Here is a 21499-nt window from a genome sequence, read left to right as displayed (position 1 = left end):
GGATTTTATCCTGGTTCACTTGATAAATCACTCAAGCTACTCCAGTCCACCCGTTAAGGTGATTTCTTCCTTCTTAGAATGAAGGCAATCCACTAATCAGGTAAGAGTTACAACTGCACTTGAAACCTACAAGTGACTAACAATTACACTGACTTAGCTCACACTAAGATTCACTCTCTTAGTCTTCTCTAGGATCCGATCAACCTTGATCTCCTAAAGGAACTAAACAAACTGTTTATCAAAGAATTGTTTACAAGAGATTTGCTTCTAAAAAGCTAATAGTAAACTCAATGAATTTCAGATGAAAGAAAACTTAGAAGATTTTGAATATGTCTTGCGTATGTGAATGCTTCTAGCCGTTTCTTTCAGTCTTCAGCCTCTTTATATACTCCAAGGATTAGGGTTGAGCGATGCATGGGAAATGCTACCGTTGGAGGGCAGTTCTGGAAAATCCAGCTTCTGCTGTGGCTGAGAACGTTAGGTAGGTCGTCAGGAAGGTACAGTTGCTTTTGTACTTGGATAGCGACGCGACCTTTAAACCTAGGAGACTTCTGATCAGAGGAATGCTTCTTATTGGAACTTGTGAAGCCGGTTGATCAGAGTCAGAGGGAAAGCACAGATCCTCTGACCATTGTATCTTCTGATTCTGAACTCAGAAGGAAGAACATGGCCTTCAGAGTTTCTTGCTTCTGGACTTCAGAGTTTCCACTATTCAGCTTCTGGATCTTCAGAGTCTTCTACACCATCAGAACATCTGAACCTTCAGTGTTTCTTGGTTATCAGAACTTCTGGATCTTCAGAGCTTCTAGTGACTGAGTCCTCATCAGAGTTTGTGTAACTTCAGAACTTCTGAAGCTTTTCCACTGTTCATACTGAACATGGTGAATGCGAAAGCGTTGCTTGGGTCACTCTTTATACACAGTGCTTCTGATTTGTGTGAGATTGAGTTGAGGTCAGAGCCTGTAAATAGCACACTCAGAAAAACACGTTAGAGTACCACAATTGTTCATATCAAAAGGTTAACTTGTAATCATCAAAACATAGAGTTGTACTACTAGATCAAAACATGATCTTACAGTCAGGTCAACAGAAAACAACATAAACAAGAAACAAAGTTCTTTATGAATTTATTATCCTTTAAGGAATTTAAGTATCAGTTAGTCGGTTAGGCTAACGGAACCTCACATCACACAACCCACCAAAACACCTTGGCCAATCACATACATCCGCAGATGTACCAATCACTTGGAGCCGCAATCATCCACAAAAGTCTCACGGTGACCGCTGTTGGTCAATCTGCAAGTGCACAGATATCTCCTGGTTTTAAATTATCGAACCACAGGGAATCGGAATGTGAATTCAGTTTAAGCCCCGAGTTCACGGTAGGAAAGCGAGTAAAATTCAGTTTTAAAGGTTGATTGTTTAGGTGAGTAATTAACAAGCAATTGAAATATAAGTGTGTGAGAACAATGGTGAGCATGCATTGGGTTCTTGCTTGACTAATTCAGTTCTTATCAACCTATTCTATCCACAAAACTCTGAGTCTCTCCTTGATGTTCTAGCCTAATCAATCATCTATCGATGCCTCGCTGTAACACCCCGATTTCCGGGTGCCACTTTAGTAACCAAAATAACTCTACGCGGAAAACAGGTAATTTTTTTCGTTTGATTCCTTTTACATCAAGCATTAGGAAATAAAGACATAGCCCAAACACTACACTAACCAATATACATCAAATATAAACATGTACAGCCTCAGCTGCACTTCCACGTCACGCGCACTCGCAGTGACTCCAAAGTAGTGTGCCCGTAGGCAAATATTTACAGATCCAGAAGTGTGAGTGAGAAGGTTTATAATTACAACCCACTAGGAGAAAGTCGGCCTCAAAATGGCCTAAGCAAAGACCCCTATGGTCCGACTGACTCACTGTGATCCCTCAGTAAGAGAACCACACAAAAGTCATGCGTCGGGAACCTACCCTGTCCCAAAAGCAAAACGAATCAGAGCTCTACACAAAATATGACGCCTGCCTAAACCTACCCTCCCAGTACCGAGTCCACAGCGAACTGAAGTCGGCAAGTTAAAGCTCAGCTCCATGCGTCGTAAAGCTCCTTTCGTCAGACGTCCACGCTCGTCAGTCCGGTCCTCCATGACCCTTCCCCGGTACGTCGCCCGATGACCCACAAGATAGATCACCCAAGCGGTGGGGGCATGACGGTCCACCAACTCATACCTGATCCCCCCGAGGGAGAGACCATCGAAACCCAATCCACCGTCGACATCTGGCAACAGGCCGACCGCCCAAACACAAACATGAAACCAAAGCCAAGGCGCTAGGGTCAACTCACGGAAATAAGTAGATCTACACTCAACATGTGATATGGGTTATAGATATATATATGTTGATATATATATATAAACAATCCTAGCATGTTATTGGCTCTAACAATGCTTCAATAAATCAAACAGCACACGATTCCAGTCAGAATGAATGTATGCGTGAAATGCAATCATGATCCGGATTGTGACGCGTTCCCGTTCGCCACAAGTGAAGCATTCCCGTTCTTCACTATGGATGAACCATTCCCGTTATTCATCCTTGGTGAACCATTCCCGTTATTCACCATATGATGAACCATTCCCGTTATTCATCATTAATGCATTGGTGAACCATTCCCGTTATTCACCATGAGATGCACAGGTGAACCATTCCCGTTATTCACCCGATTGATGCAATATGGTTAGCCAAACATCGAATCGTCCTCACCACATAAGTGTTTAGCTCAAACCCAAAATCAAAACAACCCAAGAGTTAGTGTCGGTCAATACAACACAACTCGGAGTTAGTGTCGGTCAATACAACACGACTCGGAGTTAGTGTCGGTCAATACAACACAACCCCAACACCCAAAACCCAGAGTTAGTGTCGGTCAATACAACACAACTCGAACAACAAAACCCAAGAGTTAGTGTCGGTCAATACAACACCACTCGAACAACCAGAGTACTAAAGTACTAAGGAGTTTAGTGTTGGTCAATACAACACAACTCCAACAACAAAACCCAATGTCGAAACCCAGGGTTAGTGTCGGTCAATACAACACAACCCCAACAATAAGAGTACTAAAGTACTTGGTGACTTTCAATCATCACCATAGCTCACCTTAGTGGCTTTCCCCAATTCCAAAACCCACAACAAAAGTCGACTTTTCCCCGTCTTTCGCAATTATTTTCCCTTTAGTTCCCTATATTTATTCGTTAATAAAAACGTTCCGAATTGGATTAGTCAAGTTATGAGTTTATTCCTCAAAGTCTAAGTCTCCCAATGTCTCTAGTTTTCGAAAGTCTAATCATTCTAAGTTTCCAAAGACCAACCACCCAAAAGAGATTTCCCGGGGAAAGTCTAAGAATACGAACAAATGGCTAAGTCTCAAAACTCAGGTTTGAACTTGTCTAGGGTTGTACATCCAACCCGAAATATCAAAGATCACCAGATCAATGAATCCCCACTCCGAAGTCGCGTCAAAACGCACAATTCATCAACATCTCAACATCACAAGTTATGTAAAACATCATAACATCAATTCATCAACATAATCAACATCAAAGTAAAGCATAAGTCGAATTCATCGACGCCTATCATGCAGTCATAGCTATTAGTAAGTTGCCCTAACCTCGAGCTGATCCAGCCTCGTGATTAAGGGTTCCTTCACTCAAATGCTCTGAAACTTCCAAAGTTCCTTCAACTGAACCTCGGAGAAAAACAAAGCAGAATCCAAACAAAATCGATTAGTTCGATCGCAATACAACACATAAACGATAGACAAAGCATTAAAGCTTCAAAATACGACAATCGGGTACGAAAAGACAAGTTTTCGAAAACGAAAAACTCCCCCCCAAGGAAATAGCTCTCGGCCATTAAGGGAAAAGAGCTCCAGCTCTTTTTCTTCGATCCAATCAATTCACAAGGAAGTTTTAGGGTAAAACTAAGGCAAAGAAACTGTCGGAACAATTTTCGGACAATCGGATCAAAATACGGCCGTTCAGGGGCATTTTGGTCCAAAATAAAAGCTCAAAACCTCAAAGTTATCAGTTCGAAAAAAAAAATTGACAGCAATGATCCTAACGACATCCGTGACAACAAATCCTAAAGGCACAAAGTCAGATTACGACTTTTCGACAGTAAAGTTTCGAAATGTGCGCAAAAAGGGTTTTTATACAGTTTTTCAGATCTTGGACAACTCGATCACAATCGGCGAATACTGACGGAGGTTTTAGGCTCTTGGGCACGTAGAGAACAAACCCCAACAGAGAAATCAGGAAAAACGGACAGTTTTACAAAAAGCTCAAAACTGTGAGCACAGAAACGACTGCAGAAACGCAGTAGAAACAGTAATTAGAGGTAAGAATCAAGCTAGTTACCTCGGTACCTTGAAGTAGGAACCAACTGCGCGAAGATCGGTCGAGTTTCGGCGAAAAATTCTCCTCCCTCTCTTCTCCCTAACTCGCGGCCCCAAGATGGAAAGAAAATGAGATATTTTGAATTTTTGAGCTATTTATAGGCAGGTGAAATCGCGGGAAAATGAAAATTTCGCGATTTCGATTTTTGCAGCACGTTCACCGATGAATTCTAAGAGAGATTCTAGCGTCAGAATTCCTGAACTCAAAACAAATCTCTGACATTTGGGAAAAACGATATCTAAAATCCCAAAAGCGGTGTAAGTTAATCTATCCCGAAAAACTACTTTTTGCTGTGATGGTCAGACGACAAAACTTCCTTCTGAAGAAAGATTGGAAACGTTGAAAAAAATCTGGTTGCGCGGACGGAAACTTCGTTAGAAGTCCCGAATAGAAAAAGTCTTCATCCATCGCACGAATCTAGGGTTTCGAAGCAAATAAATTAGCGTCGTCGGACTTCTGAAAAGTGAATACTATCGTGCGTACAGTCCAGAGTCCCGAAATGAAACTCTGGTCGAAGGAAAAATAAAGAGAACCTTTAAATTTTCCAAGGATTTTAAATCTTACTTAATACGTTGCTCTAACAGCGAAATTAGCCTATTTTGGACACGCTCGCCATAAGGCAGGTGTGCAGACGACTCGCACTAATTCCTAAAGCGACTACGCAACATTCCTCAAGCAATTCCTGAACTTTCTTCTTCATAAATCTTTCTCAAACATCAAACTCCTGTCACGCTGACACTGATTCTACGCGTGAGTCGGAAATTAACTTGTTCTGCAAATCCAGGTCTTACAATACTCCCCTCCAAAAAGAAAGTTTCGTCCTCGAAACTCAGAGTTCTGCGAAAAGTCCGGAATACAGCTGCTTGATCTTGTCTTCCAATTCCCATGTAGTATTGCCCGTGTCATTGTTTCTCATAACCTTTACTTAAGCAATCTGTTTTCCCCTTAACTGTTCCACTCTTCTATCCCCACTGCTAACTGTCGGCGTCTCAAAAGACAACCCATCATTTAACTTCATGTCGTCTGGCTCGATCACTTGCGTCGGATCTCTGCTTGAAATGATACCGGTTGGCACTCTGTGTAGTCGCACAATCTTAGCCACTTGCTTCTTTACTTTCGGTCGTCCGAAATTCTTCTTAAACTCGGTGCCTCTCTGTCATTTCAAAGTAAATACTCAACTTGTCCTCGTGATCTTCATCTACAGTCCAAAACTCCACTTGTTCGTTCGATAACTCCTAGACAAATCATCCCCTTGGAAACCGCTAGTCCATTAAAACACCTCCAACTTCGTAACTATCTTTACACACACCAAGAAATCAAACTTCTACTTAGTCACTATTCGAATTAAAACTCGACTTATGTCCTTATTTCTTGTCCTTCACTAATCTTATCCCCTTCAACATCAATTTATCAACAACTTATAAGATAATCCTCCTCTTAATATCTAACAATCCATTATTATCGTCTTCTTCCTCAAAACTTCCCTCACTCAAACCTATTTACACTTACTGAAATCCCTAACACTTCGCACAAATCGAGACTTATCCTCTAGAAGATTAAATCATAACTATATCTCAAGGGACTTAACTAGCCATTTTACCATCCGATCCTTCAACATTCTGAGATTTAACTGTTATCGTAACCGCTAACACCACTAAATCTCTTATGTGTACATGAATCTCAGCTCACTAGGTCGACCTTAGCCCTAGGATTCTCATTCAACTTTAGTAAAAATGCACTTTTTAACCGTAATATGCATCATCAAAATCCATAACAAAGTTCCATTGACTCTTAAACTCTACGAAACTCGTCCAAATATAACAACCTCAGGTATTCATCTTAATACTAACATTTTCCTCCCTGTAACTTAATCATTCTCCAATCAATCCAACACTTAGTCTCTCGATCAAAACCTGACAAGACTTCATGTCTCACGCGTCTGGGATAAAATCAATTGGCTTAAAATCTAAACCTTCACTAAGTTTGAACCACCAATATCCTTTAACTCTCCAACACTCCTTAAATGAATATTCATTTCTTAAAGCTACAACTCCTTCCCAAGGAAAATCAATTACTTAACACGAACTTTCCTCTCAAACCCGACTAATCCTCGGTCAATTCAAATTCATCTTACACATCCTTCTATCAAAGTCCATAACCAGTTGTGATTCCGAATATCACCCCCTCAATATTAGGTTGATCAGGCCTAATACATCGAAGGTGGAAATTTAGAAAAACCCACTGGAACAGTCAATAAGTTCCTATCCTCCAGTAGTCACAAATATCCTGATATTACATCCCAAGCCTTGATACGAAGCATCACAATAAACTTCATAAGGTTCCTCCGGTTGTGGCAAAATAAGCACAGGTGACGTCGTCAACCATTCCTTCAGTGTCTGAAAACTTGATTCACACGCCTCAATCCATGCAAAAGGTTGATCCTTCCTCGTCAGTTGAGTCAAAGGTCCAACAATCTTGGCAAATTCCTCAATGAAGCGTCTATAATATCCAGCTAAACCCACAAAACTTCTGATCTCTGTCACCGTCTTCAGTTGCTCCCAAGCCAAAACAGTCTCCACTTTCGCTGGATCCACAGCTATGCCCTCCTTCGAGATAGCATGACCTAAGAAATTGACTTCCTCCAGCCAGAATTCACACTTGGAAGGGTTCGCATACAGGTGTTTCTCTCTCAACACTTGTAAAACTTGGCGCAAATGTCCTTCATGTTCCTTTGCGTCCTTCGAATATATCAATATGTCATCAATAAACACCACCACAAACCGATCTAAGAACTCATGAAAGATGCGGTTCATGTAATCCATGAAAACAGCAGGTACATTTGTCACTCCAAACGGCATCACTAGGTACTCATAGTGTCCGTAACGTGTTCTGAAAGCAGTCTTCGGTATATCCTCAATCTTCACCCTGATCTGATGTTAGCCTGACTTCAAGTCTATCTTGGAAAATACGGAAGCCCCTCGTAATTGATCCATCAAATCATCTATCCTCGGCAACGGGTATCGTTCTTGATCGTCGCCTTGTTCAGTTGTCGATAATCCACACACAATCTCGACCTTTCGTCTTTCTTCTTAACTAAAAGCACTGGCGCTCCCCACGGTAAAACACTCTAACGAATCCGATTCCAAACTAAACGCCCTACAATCCTACGTATCGTACCCATAAGGAATTTCCCTGAGGTCCTAGCATCCTTATCGACGCATCGGTAAAACAACTTCCTAGCTCAGCGTGCTATTCTAGACCTCGTGTAACTTCTAGAGTTACATCATGAGCAACTTCGAATAAGGTCCTACTAGGGATAATAATCATAAGATCATAGTCTAAGTAGTAAATACAAGTTAGGCGCGTCATACTCGTTTCGAAGATAAAGGAGCAAGTTATTCTAGAATAAGAGAACAGTTAAAATATTACCATCGTTCCCACGTTCTTCCTCGTTCAACTCCTCAGCTCTAGCCCCCTCCTTGGTATGAGTCCTTTCCTCGGTAGCAAGTCGTTTTCCTTTCCCAACATTCCCTGATGATTCGCCCTTGGGTGCCTTACAATCTCTGGAGAAATGTCCCGGTTGGTTGCAATTGAAGCATAGACTTTCCTTGATCTTGCACCTACTGGCATAGTGCCCGCTTTCCCCACAGTTGAAGCATAGAGATCCCCCGTCTGGACACTTGTTACTGTAGTGCCCCACTTTCCTGCACCTGTAACACGCCACTGTTTTCCCCGAAATCTTGTTTCATGTCCCTCCGGTAGCATCATTCCCTTTCATCTTACTGTCAGATGTTCCCTCCTGAAGTGTCTTGCAGTTCACAGCTAGATGCCCCTCTCGGTTACACTTGAAGCATCTCCGTCCAATCACTGAGCACTTGTTAGCAAAATGCCCAAACTTTCCGCAACGAAAACACGTCACACCTTTGTCACCAACTGGCTTCTCTCCAGTATCAGCAGTTGTTGGTTTGTACACTCTTGAGATAAGATTTCTTCCCCCTCGGAACGCTGATATGGTCCCCACTGATGATAGCTCTCCCTTCTGTTGTAGCCTTGGGAACCTGACCTCATTGGTCCCCCAGCTCCTGTTCGGTTCATTCCTCTTTGTTGATACATTGCCGTCGCCATCAGTCGTTGATGATGCTCACGTGCAGCCTCTTCAGCGCGCATGTAAGCGTCTTCCGCAGCCTGGTTCATCATTGTCTCGATCAGTGTAGCTATTGCCTCCGCCATCCGGTTAAGATTCACCATCCTATATCTCATCAAGCGTCCAATTAGTACTAACCATACGGTAGCACGAGACAAACCATTCAATATGGTTCAAGTAGTAACGCAAACAATTAGAGCGAAAATCGCTCTGCAGACAATCAATTTTCACTCTTTGCAGAGTCACACAACCTAGCACAGAAGACCTATTCCCCAAAGACTCCCAAAAGACTCGACTAAGCTCTGATACCACAATGTAACACCCCGATTTCTGGGTGCCACTTTAGTAACCAAAAATAACTCTACGCGGAAAACAGGTAATTTTTTTTTCGTTTGATTCCTTTTACATCAAGCAATAGGAAATAAAGACATAGCCCAAACACTACACTAACCAATATACATCAAATATAAACATGTACAGCCTCAGCTGCACTTCCACGTCACGCGCACTCGCAGTGACTCCAAAGTAGTGTGCCCGTAGGCAAATATTTACAGATCCAGAAGTGTGAGTGAGAAGGTTTATAATTACAACCCACTAGGAGAAAGTCGGCCTCAAAATGGCCTAAGCAAAGACCCCTATGGTCCAACTGACTCACTGTGATCCCTCAGTAAGAGAACCACACAAAAGTCATGCGTCGGGAACCTACCCTGTCCCAAAAGCAAAACGAATCAGAGCTCTACACAAAATATGACGCCTGCCTAAACCTACCCTCCCAGTACCGAGTCCACAGCGAACTGAAGTCGGCAAGTTGAAGCTCAGCTCCATGCGTCGTAAAGCTCCTTTCGTCAGACGTCCACGCTCGTCAGTCCGGTCCTCCATGACCCTTCCCCGATACGTCGCCCGATGACCCACAAGATAGATCACCCAAGCGGTGGGGGCATGACGGTCCACCAACTCATACCTGATCCCCCCCGAGGGAGAGACCATCGAAACCCAATCCACCGTCGACATCTGGCAGCAGGCCGACCGCCCAAACACAAACATGAAACCAAAGCCAAGGCGCTAGGGTCAACTCACGAAAATAAGTAGATATACACTCAACATGTGATATGGGGTATTGATATATATGTTGATATATATATATATATATATATATATATATAAACAATCCTAGCATGTTATTGGCTCTAACAATGCTTCAATAAATCAAACAGCACACGATTCCAGTCAGAATGAATGTATGCGTGAAATGCAATCATGATCCGGATTGTGACGCGTTCCCGTTCGCCACAAGTGAAGCATTCCCGTTCTTCACTATGGATGAACCATTCCCGTTATTCATCCTTGGTGAACCATTCCCGTTATTCACCATATGATGAACCATTCCCGTTATTCATCATTAATGCATTGGTGAACCATTCCCGTTATTCTCCATGAGATGCACAGGTGAACCATTCCCGTTATTCACCCGATTGATGCAATATGGTTAGCCAAACATCGAATCGTCCTCACCACATAAGTGTTTAGCTCAAACCCAAAATCAAAACAACCCAAGAGTTAGTGTCGGTCAATACAACACAACTCGGAGTTAGTGTCGGTCAATACAACACAACTCCCACAACAAAACCCAAAATCAAAGCCAGAGTCAGTGTCGGTCGATACAACACGACTCGGAGTTAGTGTCGGTCAATACAACACAACCCCAACACCCAAAACCCAGAGTTAGTGTCGGTCAATACAACACAACTCGAACAACAAAACCCAAGAGTTAGTGTCGGTCAATACAACACCACTCGAACAACCAGAGTACTAAAGTACTCAGGAGTTTAGTGTCGGTCAATACAACACAACTCCAACAACAAAACCCAATGTCGAAACCCAGGGTTAGTGTCGGTCAATACAACACAACCCCAACAATAAGAGTACTAAAGTACTCGGAGACTTTCAATCATCACCATAGCTCACCTTAGTGGCTTTCCCCAATTCCAAAACCCACAACAAAAGTCGACTTTTCCCCGTCTTTCGCAATTATTTTCCCTTTAGTTCCCTATATTTATTCGTTAATAAAAACGTTCCGAATTGGATTAGTCAAGTTATGAGTTTATTCCTCAAAGTCTAAGTCTCCCAAAGTCTCTAGTTTTCGAAAGTCTAATTATTCTAAGTTTCCAAAGACCAACCACCCAAAAGAGATTTCCCGGGGAAAGTCTAAGAATACGAACAAATGGCTAAGTCTCAAAACTCAGGTTTGAACTTGCCTAGGGTTGTACATCCAACCCGAAATATCAAAGATCACCAGATCAATGAATCCCCACTCCGAAGTCGCGTCAAAACGCACAATTCATCAACATCTCAACATCACAAGTTGTGTAAAACATCATAACATCAATTCATCAACATAATCAACATCAAAGTAAAGCATAAGTCGAATTCATCGACGCCTATCATGCAGCCATAGCTATTAGTAAGTTGCCCTAACCTCGAGCTGATCCAGCCTCGTGATCAAGGGTTCCTTCACTCAAATGCTCTGAAACTTCCAAAGTTCCTTCAACTGAACCTCGGAGAAAAACAAAGCAGAATCCAAACAAAATCGATTAGTTTTATCACAATACAACACATAAACGATAGACAAAGCATTAAAGCTTCAGAATACGACAATCGGGTACGAAAAGACAAGTTTTCGAAAACGAAAAACGCCCCCCCCCCAAGGAAATAGCTCTCGGCCATTAAGGGAAAAGAGCTCCGGCTCTTTTTATTCGATCCAATCAATTCACAGGGTATTTTTAGGGTAAAACTAAGGCAAAGAAACTGTCGGAACAATTTTCGGACAATCGGATCAAAATACGGCCGTTCAGGGGTATTTTGGTCCAAAATAAAAGCTCAAAACCTCAAAGTTATCAGTTCGGAAAACAAATTTGACAGCAATGATCCTAACGACATCCGTGACAACAAATCCTAAAGGAACAAAGTCAGATTATGACTTTTCGACAGTAAAGTTTCGAAATGTGCGCAAAAAGGGTTTTTATACAGTTTTTCAGATCTTGGACAACTCGATCACAATCGGCGAATACTGACGGAGGTTTTAGGCTCTTGAGCACGTAGAGAACAAACCCCAACAGAGAAATCAGGAAGAACGGACAGTTTTACAAAAAGCTCAAAACTGTGAGCACAGAAACGACTACAGAAACGCAATAGAAACAGTAATCAGAGGTAAGAATCAAGCTAGTTACCTCGGTACCTTGAAGTAGGAACGAACTGCGCGAAGATCGGTCGAGTTTCGGCGAAAAATTCTCCTCCCTCTCTTCTCCCTAACTCGCGGCCCCAAGAAGGAAAGAAAATGAGATATTTTGAATTTTTGAGCTATTTATAAGCAGGTGAAATCGCGGGAAAATGAAAATTTCGCGATTCCGATTTTTGCAGCACGTTCACCGATGAATTCTAAGAGAGATTCTAGCGTCAGAATTCCTGAACTCAAAACAAATCTCTAACATTTGGGAAAAACGATATCTAAAAAAAACTACTTTTTGCTGTGATGGTCAGACGACAAAACTTCCTTCTGAAGAAAGATTGGAAACGTCGAAACAAATCTGGCATCGCGGACGGAAACTTCGTTAGAAGTCCCGAATAGAAAAAGTCTTCCTCCATCGCACGAATCTAGGGTTTCGAAGCAAATAAATTAGCGTCGTCGGACTTCCGAAAAGTGAATACTATCGTGCGTACAGTCCAGAGTCCCGAAATGAAACGCTGGTCGAAGGAAAAATAAAGAGAACCTTTAAATTTTCCAAGGATTTGAAATCTTACTTAATACGTTGCTCTAACAGCGAAATTAGCCTATTCTGGACACGCTCGCCATAAGGCAGGTGTGCAGACGACTCGCACTAATTCCTAAAGCGACTACGCAACATTCCTCAAGCAATTCCTGAACTTTCTTCTTCATAAATCTTTCTCAAACATCGAACTCCTGTCACGCTTACACTGATTCTACGCGTGAGTCGGAAATTAACTTGTTCTGCAAATCCAGGTCTTACACTCGCATAGACAATCCTCTCAAGCCAAAGATAGGCACAATTCCTTGATAACCTAAACATTTGCTAAAGGCATTAAGCAGGCAATTCAGGCCAACAAACCCCAACCCTTCCTCTATTCCTAGTAGCAAGTATAGAAGAGGTAATCCCACAACAAGTCCCTAATCTATAACAAACTTCCGTTCTATTATAGAAAAGCATAAAGCTAGCACATGTTCTAACTTGAAACATAAAGCATGGATATGGGATTCAAGGGTTTACTCAGAGGAATCATGAATAGAAATAGGAATTAAGATTAAAACATCATAAGTCTTACAAAGAACCCAAAGCAAAAGGGGTTTAGCCAAACATGGCTATGAAATCCATACAAGAAGATAAAGATGAAACCTGAAACATAGGGCTTAGAGAAAGCTCCTCAAGCTCCAGAACTCAAACCCTCTCTTCTAACTTATGAAAATATGATAAAATGACAAAAGGTTCCAAGAGAAATGTCTAAAATCCAATTTATAGGCAAAACAGGCGAGTCTGGGCGCTCAGGCGCCAATTCAGAGCGCCAATTCCAGCTCAAAATATGGCCCCTGGAAGGCAATTGGCGCCTAGGCACCAATTCCCAGCGCCTGGGCGCCAATTCCTCTCTAGCATGAAATATACAGCGACCCAATTGGCGCTCAGGCGCTCAACACGAGCTCCTGAGCGCTCTCTACGTGCTAGAAAGGTTCTTGAACTTCTTCTTAACTCCTCTTTATGTCTCCCTTCAATTCTCCAAGCCTCTTGACCTTCTTTCTTCAGCAGTTTCAGACCTGATTACTTAGGAACAAAGCAAGGAAAAATATCTAGGAACTCCAAGAGATTATTAGCACAAAAGACCCTCAATTCAAGTAGAAAATATATGCAAGTCTTAAACTTACTTAAAATGCATGAAAGGTCCCTATAAAACTATGAAATTACCAAAACAAAGTAGAAACACAAATAAAGATAAAAATGCATGAGAATGCATGAAACACTACATGAGAATCAACAAAAAGACTCAAAACAAACTAAGAAATGACCCTAAAAACACTATTAAACTAGGGTCATCACACCACTATACTCAACGACAGCTCACCCTCGAGCGTAAACAACACTCGCTTGCCCTCAAGCGCAAGAAATGCTCCCAACACAAGTGCTGAACAAGGAATACTTAAAAGAAAACCGGGGGATTTAGCAACCACAGCTGGTTCCAAAAGAAAGACACAACAATCCACTTCATGCAACTTTCGGACAAAGAAGAGTGTAGAGTCCACTATGAGAAGCATATAGATCTAAAATTCCTTGAATGAGAGATATATTTAGTGCACTGAGCACACAAGAAGTTCATAGGTTCTGGATATCATTCACTCAAGAGAAACCAAGTTTAAACATGCACAAATTCAATGAGACTTCAAAGGGTTGAAATGTTGGCTTGGTGAAGTATAAGGTGGTTGGTCCCTAAGGAAGTCTAAACCTTCAAGCATCTTGAGTGTGGTCCTATTAGCTTCAAGTATTCATAAAAACATTTTCAAAAACCAGCACAAGCTAGAGAGCATGACTAAGGTCAAAAACATGTGAGTATAGGGAAGTAAAGACCCAAAAACGACTCTAACTTACTATGCATGATCAAACAGAAAAACAAAAGGTTCTACAAAGAGAAAATATGCTAAAATGCATGAATTAACTTAAAGGAAAGAGTCGACCTTCTTTTACCAATTACCATGGCGGCCTTAGATACACCTCCTACTCCAGAATTCAGGCTCTCATTCCCTGCAAAATTCAACAAACAAACAAGCAAAATAAAACAAGACTTGGGTTGTCTCCCAAGCAGCCCTAAGTTATAGTCCTAGGTGGACTCTCCTTCCTTTGATGTTAGGAAGGAAATTCCTTACCATCAATCTTTCTTCCACATGTGCAAGGTAGGAACCTTGCACAAAACCTTTGGAACAACTCCTCCCAAGAGAGGGCATCATCTAAACCATCGTACCAAATCTTTGCTCCCCCCTTCAAGGAGTGAAGGAAGAGCTTAACCTTGAGCTCATCACTAGTCACACCTTCCATTTTTACAAGTTGACTAGCTTGTGTGAATCGGGTCGTGTGGGCTTGGAAATTCTCATCTTTAGACCCCCCATACTTGTTTTCTCTAACAAGCTTGATGAGAGCTTGATTAAGCTCAACATCTTTTTCACTAACCTTGGGGGTCTCCTTTGAAGACCTGGACAAGCTTTTGATCATATCACAAACAAAACCATCATTAATGTTAGTTTGCAAATTAGGATTGAAAACCGAAAATCTTACCTTGTCCTCACCAACTCTGAGAATGAGCTGACCCTTATCAACATCGATCTTCGCCCTGCCAGTGGCTAAGAAGGGTCAGCCTAGAATGAGAGGAATCTTTGCATCCTCCTCCATGTCCAGCACCACAAAGTCCACGGGGAACACATACTTGTCCACCTTCACCATCACATCCTCAACAATCCCATATGGTGTTTTTAGGGATCGGTCTGCCATTTGTAAGGAAAGCATGGTCGGGGTGACCTCTCCTAAGTTTAGCCTTCTAAACATGCTAAGCGGCATCAAGTTGATGCTCGCTCCCAAATCACACAAGGCTTAGGGTTTTCAAAAAAATTTCTTTTCCTTCCATTTGATCATATGAGTCTTAGTACAGCCCCAAACAACACAATCAACATGAAAAATTTTCAGAAGCAATCACATATCAACCTTCATGTTATAACAAGTAATTTGGCATGGCAAATTTTGCAAGCATGCATGTAAATTTCACATGGCATCAAGATCTAAACCAATCATAGTGATAAGTGTATAGCAAAGCACAGCATCATATGGCAAAATTCCAGCAAGCAACTCATGCACAAACCCTCATGAAAACCCTCTAGATCACAACTTAATTCATGGCAAATCATGGCAAGGCTTCCTAGGCAAACTACCCTTCCTAAAACCAGCCCTTACCTTGCACAAGAGTGATGGAAAAACAAAAGTGTGGTGATGGAAAGAAGAGTCAAGATTTGCTGTTCAAGGTCTTTCTTCTCCCCTCCAACCGATCCCCTTCTCTTTCTCTCGGTCTCGCGCTTCTTCTCCCTTTCTTTCTCTCTTTTTCTCTCTTCCTCCTTGCTGTGTGTTACGTGAATATTGTCGGGGGTGCACTTCTAATTCTGAATGAGAAAGAAAATAAGGATTTCCCCGCCCCCCCACCCCTCCCTCAACACTCTAACAAAACCGGCTGCCAACTCATATGGGCTAGGGTTTTGTTTTTTTTTCTTTTTAAGCCCAAACCAAAACAGACCCTTGACCCACTAATTAATCACATAATCAGGTCAGAACCTAATGAAAACCCAACCCCTTTTCATTAAAATCAAGAGCAAAATCGGAATTAAAAGAAAAATGTTTCAATTAATTCGCTGGCACTGTACAGCCAGAGCCACAGTCACTAAAACGTGAATATCTCGGGCTACAGAGATTGGAATGACCTGAAAATACTTGGAGAATTTTCTTAACTTAAAGGGCTACAACTCTCATGAAGGAAGTTTTCCCAGATGAGGTCGTTAAGACCCTCTACAAATTCGCACAAAGTGACAGCCAGAATCTGTCAAAACTCAAACCTTGTCAAAACCTTCCTTTTTATTCATTTTTTTCACTTGAATGGTACAAATTGAGTATAGGGCCTTACATCAGCGAGTTGGGACACTTGACAGAGGGAGTATTGAGACGATATTCTGTTAGCTTTAACCTACCATCCGGCGTGCACTGCGGACCTGGTGCAGGAGTGCCACCACTGTCGTCATCTGACGACGAGGACCCCTCGGAGGAGGAGTCTGTTGGAGAAGCTTCTTCGGGATCGAGCTCTCCCACCGTTGCTGACCGTACTGATACTGGATCGGGTTCCAGACCTGCGATGCCGGTAGAGGAGCTTGTCACTACTGCCACCCTTTGCCTGAGGACTTTGGCTTCCTCCCGTGGTTATCGTGTTGTGCCGCTGGTGCACATGATGGAGGAGGACGTGTTCGTTTGCGTGGTGGACGCGGAGACGGGTGTCTCTAGGATTGAGACTCGGTCGGTAGCGAGGGAGGTCATTGATGTAGACAGGGAGCTAATCGTTCTGGATTCTGATTCAGAAGACCACTATGCCAGCGTGTTGGATGAGGAGTGTTGAGATACGCTTCTCTAGGGAGGTTAGAGTAGGAGTAGCGTCATAGCTCTGGTCGTCATGTTCTCATTTTGGGGTAGGGTAGGTCCCCGACCTTTAGCTTTTTGTCTAGTTCTCTCTATGGGAATCACAGAGAGTTGGTCGGACTAGGTGGTCTTGTTTAGTCTGTTTTGGGCTGACTTACTTTCGTATGGAGGACTGTATTTCGAATACTTGACCTTTACTTTGGTTTGTACATATTTGCTTGCGGGCACTACTTTCAGATACTTTCTGTCACTCTTCCCGTCACTGGAGGTTACTCGTGACGTGGCTTGCTACTTACAGCGGGGGCTGTAAATATATTTGTACATTAGTTATGTTTATCGTTTATGGGTTGAGTCTTTATTTCGACATGTCTTTTATTTAAATCAAAATGAAAAAAAAAATATTCACCATTTTTCGCTTTATTTGATTTTTGGTTACTAAAGTGACGCCACCGAAATCGGGGTATTACAGAAGTTCTGTGAACAACACGCTCCAACGGGCCGCAACGACTATCTTTTACTCACAGAAGATTCAGGAGTATAGAGGGAAGAAGTGAAGACTTGAAGAAGTAGTGCTTAGGCTGTCATGGATTGAGCTTTATGCTCAAATCACTTAAGCGTGAAAAGAAGCCTCAGAGCACAACAATCATAAACCGATGATGAACCTCAATTGATCATATCATTTATCATCATCTGCTTCAACATGTAGAGTAGATATTCTTTAGAGTCAAATCCTTTCTATCTCTATCATGTAACTGAACATAAAGTATTCACTTAAGAGTCAAACCTTAGTACTTTATAATTCATGAACCTAATTTATTTACTATCCCTCTTTCAAGAAGAGATTATAGAGTAGAAGAAAGCAATCTTGAGAAAAACTGTTTTGGGAAAAGTCATGTACAGTACTTGTAATGGAGGAGTCCTTTCTAATACTCAATGTTTGGAGAGGCAGTGGTAAAAGAATACTCAATGCCTAGGGAGGCAGTCATAAAATAATACTCGTTATGCCTGGAGAAGTATGTACAAGAATACTTGTTATGTCTGAAGAGGCATAGACAACAATACTCAGTATGCTTGGAGAGGCATGTACAATAATACTTTTTGGGAGGACTCCTATCTAATACTTAATGCATTAAGAGGCAATGAAAGAATACTGGGATAAGTCATGTCTAATACTCAATGCTTGGAGAGGTTGTGCTGAAAGAATACTCGCTAATGCTTGGAGAGGCAGTGAGAAATAATACTTGTGTTTTTCTTGGTGAGGTAGTGGGAAAAGAATACTCGTTATGCCTGAAGAGGCATGTACAATAATACATGTTATGCCTGCAGAGGCATGTACAAGAATACTCATAGGGAGAAGTCTTGTCGAATACTTGTAAGGAGAAGTCCTTGATACTTATTCTTAGTGAAATCTTGGCGCTGCCAAGGACAGGATGTAGCCCTATCTTTCTGGGGGTGAACCAGGAAAAAATTGTCTGTGTGCATTGTCTACTCTTCTGCTCTTACACTTCCGCTGCACCAAACGATACCAACGAGGATGAGAAATCTTTATTTCGTTAGCAAAATTCAACCCCCCCCCTTCTTGTGCTACTTTGATCAACTTCAGATGTAGTAAATATAACGATATCTTTTGACAATTTTTTTTTTCATTTTCCTCATGCCCAAGAGTCTTTAGATTATTTTCTATTTCAATCGCAATTAGGGAATTGGGTTGATTAGGCATTTAGAAAGAGAATGGTCTGGAAAATTGTTACCTTCGAGATAAGGGGTTCTTCCCATAATTATGAGCTCTCTTCTCGCCACGCTCGTGGGCAAAACTTTGATGCTGCTTGGGTTGAGATGGTGGTGGTGATGGCCTTGAGCAGAGGGAGAGGAGTACCTTCAAAAGACATTCTAATGCTCAAGTCACTATGAGAGCAAAGAGATACTCCATGAGTCTAAGAATAAATCATTAATTCTATGAATGAATAACATGTTACATAATGAATGATAGAACCTGCGTTTATAGTTGGGCTGAGATGGTGGTTGTAATGGCCTTGAGCACAGGGAGGGGAGTACCTTCAAAAGACACTATAATGTTCAAGTCACTATGAAAGCAAAGAGATACTCCATTAGTCTAAGAAGAAATAATCAATGCTAAGAATGAATAGCATGTTACATAAATGAATGATAGAACCTGCCTTTATAGGCTAATTGTACACGTTCAAAGTCTTGGCAGGTATGAGGGAAGGTCCTTAAGTGCGAGGTTTCTAAGTGCACGGTTAGCTTCGTGCCACCATCTTTAATATTTTCCACAACCCTTTGTCGGCTGATCAGTCGCCATGCCATCCTCCTCACTACGGTGGTTGAGGCGCAAATTTTCCCATTCTGCCTTCTCTTCTTTTTGGCGTTTGAGTGCATCATCCTCCTCTTCCAAGATGTACATGTGTGGCCTCGAGAAAATCTCAGCCATTGTACTCGCCGGTTTTGGAATCAACTTGTTGTTAAGTGAACCCAACCTCAAACCATTCTTGATGGATCCAACACACGCATCTGGCATGGAATCCTCAACCTTCACCGAGATTGCACTAAACCGGGCCAAGTATTGTTTCAATGTTTCTCCTGCCTTTTGGTGTACATTCAACATTTTTATTTTTAATTATTGTATTTTGCTCGAATGGACATTTACATGTAATATGATATTTAGGTAAGAATATTACACAATAGTCTCATTGCTTTGAAATCTTGGAACTATTTTAGTTGTGATCGTACACTTTGGCATAAGTTTCATCTCACTAGAATATGGCATATGTCACTAAGTTTCATCTATTGGAACTATCGCAACGACCACCTCCCCTTCGCAGTAAGGTTATGATTTTCCTCTTAAACTTTGCATCAACCTCTTTTGAACTATCACATTGCTGCTTTTTTTTTCATATTATGTGTTGACTTTTCTTCATTTGATGCTGCTTCTTCTTTATGCCTTTTGTTTTTCATGGGTTATGCAAGTGTCCAGTATCACTTTGTTTTTTTGCATTTTCGGTCTTGTTCTGTCCTGCTTCTCAGCCATTCAGCCTAAGTATGTCTATATCGACCAAAAGACTCGTATTAGAGCATTTTCCATAAAACTGGGAAGAATGACCCGGTAATGACCTCTTGGCCCAGCAGTGTCCGCTTGGCCACAAGAGGACCAAGATCAACAAGTAATGACAACACGCTCAAGTCACTTGTCCGCACATACGCCCTATTAAAGGGGCTTCCTCACACTTGTAGTACTTTGGCTCTATAAATACAAGTTTGTTTTATCGTTCATTAATGTAAATGGGAAATTCATTCTAAGAAGGAAAGAAATGAGTAAAATGCAGATGACATATATGTCATAAGAAAAAGGAAAGCTGATTTAATTAGAGTTCAAAATAAACGGTTCATGCACCATTCAGCTTCAACATATTAATTAGTTGCATGAATTAATGCGCAAGAGAATCTATCTCATCCTCACGCCAAATATCCTCTAAGTATCCATCTGTATATAGCATTTTTTCAAGCCCGTTCTTATGCCTTGTGCACTTAAGGCACCACCCTTCATACCACCCTTCAGATAAACAAATCACAAGTTCGCTCATACTTTTCTTCGGATAACTTCTACTAAAATAACCAATTGGATTGTTATCTCCTCCTATACCCCAAATGAAACTATGGCATATATTTACCACCTTCAAATGTTTCAAACCATCGAGTGCATCCTCCAAAGCTTTCTTTTCCACCAATATGGTCCGAAGACTCAAGACCTTCAAATTTGGGGTGTATTTAATCAAAGCATCAGCATGGTCTTGTTTAAAGTCGTAAGTGAATTTCAACTCAACTATGTTCTTGCACCATTTACTAATCGCAGAGAAAAGGTAACGACAGTTGATCATAGAGGTAATAGTCATAGACTCAAGACCCCTCCATGATGCCATTGCTGTGTGGATTGCACGTTTTGTCAAGGGGCCTTTATATGGTAAAACTTATCGTTTGAGATTTGGAGTCCTACAAATAAAAGAAGACAAATTTCAAAATAGCATACTAAAATAATTAAGAGGTTATATGTAACATCGATAGAAACCATCGCAAAAACAACATCACATACGCACATGCGCACGCTCGCACACAGAGAATTAATAATTTACTAATGCATGTGATATATATATATATATATATATATATATATATTCCTAAGAGAGATAAAGAAGAAGTTAAAATTGTTACCTTTGAGCAGCTGTTATTAACTGGATGTCAGTTAAGGGTATATAAAAATTAAATATTAAGCAACTTATGTTTTCACTGCTCAAACTCAAAGCATGCTTTAAGAATTGAGCCATTTTTGTGTTTGTTGAATGCTTAGCGCTAGCCCTCCAAGATCTTATGTCGCTAGGTATGTCGAAAAATCTAGAGCTGAGTCTAGAGAGATCAACCTTATGCCAAAGTGCACGGTCACTACTAGCACTCTTCCAAGAATTGCAAACCAATGAAACAATTCCAAGGTCAACAACATTGAGGACCATGAAAATTTTCACTAAAATATCATAAGGTAAATGATCATTCGAGTATCTTGGAGCTAACTTACTCTTCTTCATTGCTTGATTTCTCCTGCATCAATTGGTATTAAGACATTAATATTCTGCATAATCAATTAAACATCCTAAAGTACTTGCAAAT

The 21499-nt window shown here is 41.3% G+C and overlaps 1 protein-coding gene across 1 annotated transcript; it reads right to left on the bottom strand.

The window, feature by feature from the left end:
* Window positions 1-20268: 20268 nt before the first annotated feature.
* LOC130739639 (F-box/LRR-repeat protein At3g48880-like) lies at window positions 20269-20760 on the bottom strand. Its single transcript, XM_057592000.1, has one exon. The coding sequence runs from the start codon at window positions 20758-20760 to the stop codon at window positions 20269-20271; it is 492 nt and encodes a 163-aa protein (XP_057447983.1).
* Window positions 20761-21499: the final 739 nt, after the last annotated feature.

Source organism: Lotus japonicus, chromosome 1 (genome assembly GCF_012489685.1).
Source record: "Lotus japonicus ecotype B-129 chromosome 1, LjGifu_v1.2".
NCBI lineage: Eukaryota > Viridiplantae > Streptophyta > Magnoliopsida > Fabales > Fabaceae > Lotus > Lotus japonicus.
Note: the sequence above shows the minus strand (reverse complement) of the source record. Positions and strands in the feature narration are given on the sequence as shown.

Excerpts from the sequence above, each read along its gene's own strand:
- LOC130739639 (XM_057592000.1), bottom strand. The coding sequence starts at position 20,760 with ATGGCATCATGGAGGGGTCTTGAGTCTATGACTATTACCTCTATGATC.